Source organism: Onychomys torridus, unplaced genomic scaffold (genome assembly GCF_903995425.1).
Source record: "Onychomys torridus unplaced genomic scaffold, mOncTor1.1, whole genome shotgun sequence".
NCBI classification, from domain to species: Eukaryota; Metazoa; Chordata; class Mammalia; order Rodentia; family Cricetidae; genus Onychomys; species Onychomys torridus.
In genome coordinates this window covers 4,381-9,419 of record NW_023411505.1, presented here as the reverse complement: position 1 = coordinate 9,419, position 5,039 = coordinate 4,381, and the positions used below count along the sequence as shown (strand labels likewise).

The window sequence follows — 5,039 nt, the reverse complement described above, 5'->3', positions numbered from 1 at the left end:
ATTATGAAATGAAATACATATACATGCATGAAATAACAATGAATGGGCACAGAAGCTATGAATGTCAGGTAGAGTGGGGTGAGTTATATAGGGAGTTTGAAGAGTAAATGGAAGGAAGAAATTTTACTATAATTTGAAATATAAAAATAATCAAATAAAAAAGTCAAACCAGACCAAAACACTACAGAATCAAAGAATGACACATTTGTTCTGAGTCAATTTGTCTCTGCCATCTATTTATGTGAATTAGGACATGTTATTAGTAATTCTGAGACACCTTAACTATCATATGACCAAGTTTTAGTAAGTATTTTTCTATATTAAGTATTCTCCTTCTTATATAAGTATATTTTGTACATTAAAATGACTTAACACTTTTAACTATCATTTTTTTTTGCCAAAGAGTCATTGGCACAGATGTGAAATGAACAATACATATTTTAAATATTAAGTAAACCCTTTCTCTTCTCAAAACACTAGAAATTGATCCAAGATAAATTTTTCTAGTGTTTTGTTCTGTGTCATGGACTTGTTGGGTCATCTAATGGTATTCAATAGTTGCAGTATTGGGTTATCCAAAAATTGTTCATAATCTCACCAGAAGATAAAAGAATGTACATACATAAAAAGAAATGGAAAGTCAATTTTGTGTATTGTGTGAAGACCCACTTTAGAGGCTCACATAATTCTATGGTCCAATGCCCTTTGGAAATATTCCCCAGTAAATTCATATTTTCTGTATTCATAGGATTTTAAATTTGAACAAATAAATACAATGCCAATTTTATCATTTTCTGAATGGAGATGGGTTTTTATCCTGTGGTTTTTGTATGAGCATGGGGCTGTTGAATAAATCATAAATGTTAGTGCAATTCACTGTTTCCCAATCGAGGCCACTGTCTTCCTTATTGGAAACAAATAGAAATATATTCTACATGTGAGTGCATCTCATTTGCATTACCTTGGAAGAATTATAATTAGGTAGATTTGGCCATTTTTGATGGCACATATTAAGAGGAAGTCATTCATGGGAAAAGTGCAGAAATTATCCTCCAAAGCAGATGATATTTATATGTTATCCTATCCTAAAGTCAATAGTTTATACAGTAATTGAAAAAGGAATAATAGGATCCAGGTGATATTGACTGTTTTTATAGGAACAATTAACTGATGATTATTAAAAGACACAGAGATCTCTTGTTGCAAGTCTGACAGTTACCACATTTTTTTTTTTTTTCAGTTACCATATTTTTAAAAGGTAATTAATAGCTACTGGCATGAACAGAGGAAGATAAATGCGCTTTTGGAAGATTGAAGTAATTTTGTGACAGAATTAACAAGCCTGCTCAGTTAGAAACCACTTGACTACTTAGAGATTAACAAAGGAAAATTCTTTTAGTCATAGTCCATGACTGGATCATGGACAAAGGGAGCCCGCCAGGGTCAGAAATCCATGTTTGCATTTATAGTTTCATAGCCCCAAGTTACATTTTGAGTAATTAACCATGTTTTACAGAGACAGAAATTTCAACTTTTATGGTTTGGACAAATGGGGAGATTTTCAATGCATACAATTGTCATAGTTCTCTGGGGAGAGGACCAGGACTGCTTTGACCAGGCAGCTATTAATCCAGGTTCTCCTGTCTGCCTGGCATAACTGTGCTCTCCTGATAAGAACTAGGAGCACTCCTTCAGCTACTTTATGTGGTTTAATATTTCCTAAGCAATCTATTGGTCCTTTAAATGTCACTTTATTATTCTCAGTTTCCAGTTTTTCCTATATAAATATGGCACTTACAAACTAGTGCGCATCTGTCCACGAGATAATGATTCAGCTAATACCTGTACAATAGATATGGGAAACTCACAGATAGACCTAGAACCACATTTCAATGTAAACAAATATGTTTGAGAAACAGCATGTGCTGTGTTGCATACTACAGCAGCAAGTATGTATTAGGTTAATTTACAACGTCTTTTTATACATACTTCAATAGATATTTATATATAAACATCACTGGAAAAATCTGTCTCCTGAGCTTCTATCAGCCATTGACATAGTTTAACTAGAAAATGAAATCATGCAGTGCCACTGAACTCAAAGTTCATTCATCATAATTCAAATTTCTGTAAAATATCATATCTGACATACATAAAATAAAACACTTGTAATTTAATAATGGTGAGATTCTTGTTAAAAGTATTATTGCTTACAAAGTATTAATTGAATACTTCCTAAATGCCAGGAAATATTATAAGGCATCTGTTTCTAACCCGGGTTTAAGTATAATCTAGTCTTTCCCATGTATATATTCTGATTAAATTGGCTTATGATGTCCAAGATCTCGTGGTACTTTAAATAGCCATGGGAAAATACACTGTTAACTGTTTCAGAGACCCACTAGTCCACACAATTGAAATGATCTTTAATAACATTATCTCCTCTAACAGACCTAGTTGAGAAGCAAGTGGTATCTCCTTTAGCCATTAGGACATTGCCCATGTGTTTACATCACTAATACTTTCTGTATTTGAAATCTTTCATGTTTTAAGCATGTGCTCTGACCAAAGAGTGAACCTGAAATTTCCTCTGTAGCTGAAATAAGATTATTGATATCTACGCACCAGGCCGGACTCACATGCAGACCACTTTACTCTCTAAGGAATAGTGACTTAAATTAGGGCTCTTGATAAGTCTGGTTGCACTTCAGAAAATCAATGGCATTGCTCAACATAGGAAAATCATGTTTTTATACCAGATATTTTATTGAGATTATGTGGAGATGTTCCCCACAAATAAGTTTTGCAGCATAAAATTTCAACTATATTTATTGACATTTTTCACATCACTGGACATCTTAACAGTTGTGGACAGAGATGTTCTGTGATAATGTGGATTTAACTAATATACATTTACAAAAATTTGAAATATACAAAGAGAAATAAGGGATACATATTCTAATAGGTTTTAAAAATCTAAGTTTTAAAGGAAGACATAAATTTCAAAACAAAAAAAATTGGAGAATATTCTTTTTAAGTCAAGGAAAAAGGAGAAACCAAAAGAAGACACTGGAATCTGAAAATATATTTCTAGGTAGGAATTGTTAATTTTCATTTACAGACTAGGACTTCACACTGTCAGATATATTCTAAGAAAAATAAACATGCTCCATGTTATTGCAATGAAAAGAAGTATGCTTAAGTGCTTCAAGTTTTTATTTGATTTGATTGACAGTTTTTCTAAAGTGAAGCTTCTGCAAAATATCCATTGTGTCTTAAAAGTGTTTGCTTTATTTTACTGTTTCTACAGGCCAGCTGTTTACAGTATTTCTGGCCTCACATCATCTAGGTTACTGTATACAGTATGGCTCTCATAGGAGGTAACATGTGATTCAAGAACAAAACACTATTTGCCACCACTGAGTAATTATTAATGAAGTCACAATAAGCTTGAGAAAATAATCAATATTAGAACTCACTTGCCTCATATTGTGAAGAGGGTATGTATGCATGCTCTTACCATTGTTCACAGCATTTTTGGTTTTCCCCAAAAGATGTTCAAGAAATAAAAACATGGAAAACTCAACATGTGTACCAGAAGTCCATTTCATTCAACTCTCAGAAGATCCAAGGGTACAGACTGTCCTCTTTGGCCTATTTTTGTTCATGTATATTTTGGCCCTGATTGGAAACCTGCTCATCATTCTGACAGTAAGCTCTGACTCCCATCTCCACACACCCATGTACTTCTTCCTCTCCATCCTGTCCATAGCTGATATTTGTTTCATCTCCACCACGGTTCCAAAGGTGATTCTGGACATCCAAACTCACTGTGGAGTCATCTCCTTTGTTGGCTGCCTGACCCAGATGTCACTGTTTATAATATTTGCATGTATGGATAACATGCTTCTGGCTGTGATGGCATATGACCGGTTTGTGGCCATCTGCCACCCTCTGTATTACCAGGTCATTATGAATCCCAGTCGCTGTGGTGTCTTACTTCTAGGGTCTTTTCTCTTTAGCCTTGCAGAATTACAGTCACACTATGTGGCAATATTAAATTTTTCCAACTGTGAGGATTTTACTGAAGTTTCCAACTTCTTCTGTGGCCCTTCTGAAGTCCTTAAACGTACCAATTTTGATACTGTCACTAGTGCCATAGTCAGATTCAGTATAGGCAGTGTCTTTGGGTTAATTCCTATTTCAGGAATTGTTTTCTCTTACTTTAAAATAGTTTCCTCCATCATAAGGTCACCATCATCCAGTGGGAAGCACAAAACCTTCTCCACCTGTGGGTCTCATTTGTCCATTGTTTGCCTGTTTTATGGAACAGGACTAGGAGTATACTTCAGCTCCTCCTGGTCACATACTCCCAGAAGTAATGCAGTGGCCTCAGTGATGTACAGTGTGGTCACACCTATGTTGAATCCCTTCATCTACAGCCTGAGGAACAAGGACATTAAAACTGCTTTAAGGAAGATTCTTAGCAGAGCATTCTAGTCACTGATATTCTTTATAAATTTACAAACACACATACACACACACACACACACACACACACACACACACAACCAAAACAAAAAACAAACAAACAAAAAACACACACTGTACATGTAAATCCCAGGTAATGACGTAGACATTATTACTAATACTGCACAAGATTGCATGATAAAGTATGGGTCACTGAGGTTAAACATATGGTGGATGGGTAGTTTCAGAACTGTACAAAATTTGAAGTTGGAGAGATTAAATATTTCTAGGGATGAATGGTGCACATGGTTGACCAATCCTTTATAGTATGAATGTGAGTAACACCTAAAAGCTGCACATAAGCCAATTTAAAGTGGCTGTTCTGCTGAGATTGTGTTTTAGAAATGACAGATTACCAGTCTTTTCAACCAGACAGTCATGAACAGGCCATTAATGGGGAAGACATGAATAGACATACTAATGAAAAAAGGAAAAGCTCAGTATGCCTCATCCTTAGACATCCTAGACCTGCTGGTTTCATTGGGCTTTTCTCTCCCATTAATCCTGAG

General features: G+C 34.9%; 1 protein-coding gene across 1 annotated transcript; it reads left to right on the top strand.

Annotated features, from left to right (window-relative positions):
• The first annotated feature begins 3,573 nt into the window (after positions 1 to 3,573).
• Positions 3,574 to 4,500, top strand: LOC118575176 (olfactory receptor 7E24-like). Its single transcript, XM_036175838.1, has one exon. The coding sequence runs from the start codon at positions 3,574 to 3,576 to the stop codon at positions 4,498 to 4,500; it is 927 nt and encodes a 308-aa protein (XP_036031731.1).
• Positions 4,501 to 5,039: the final 539 nt, after the last annotated feature.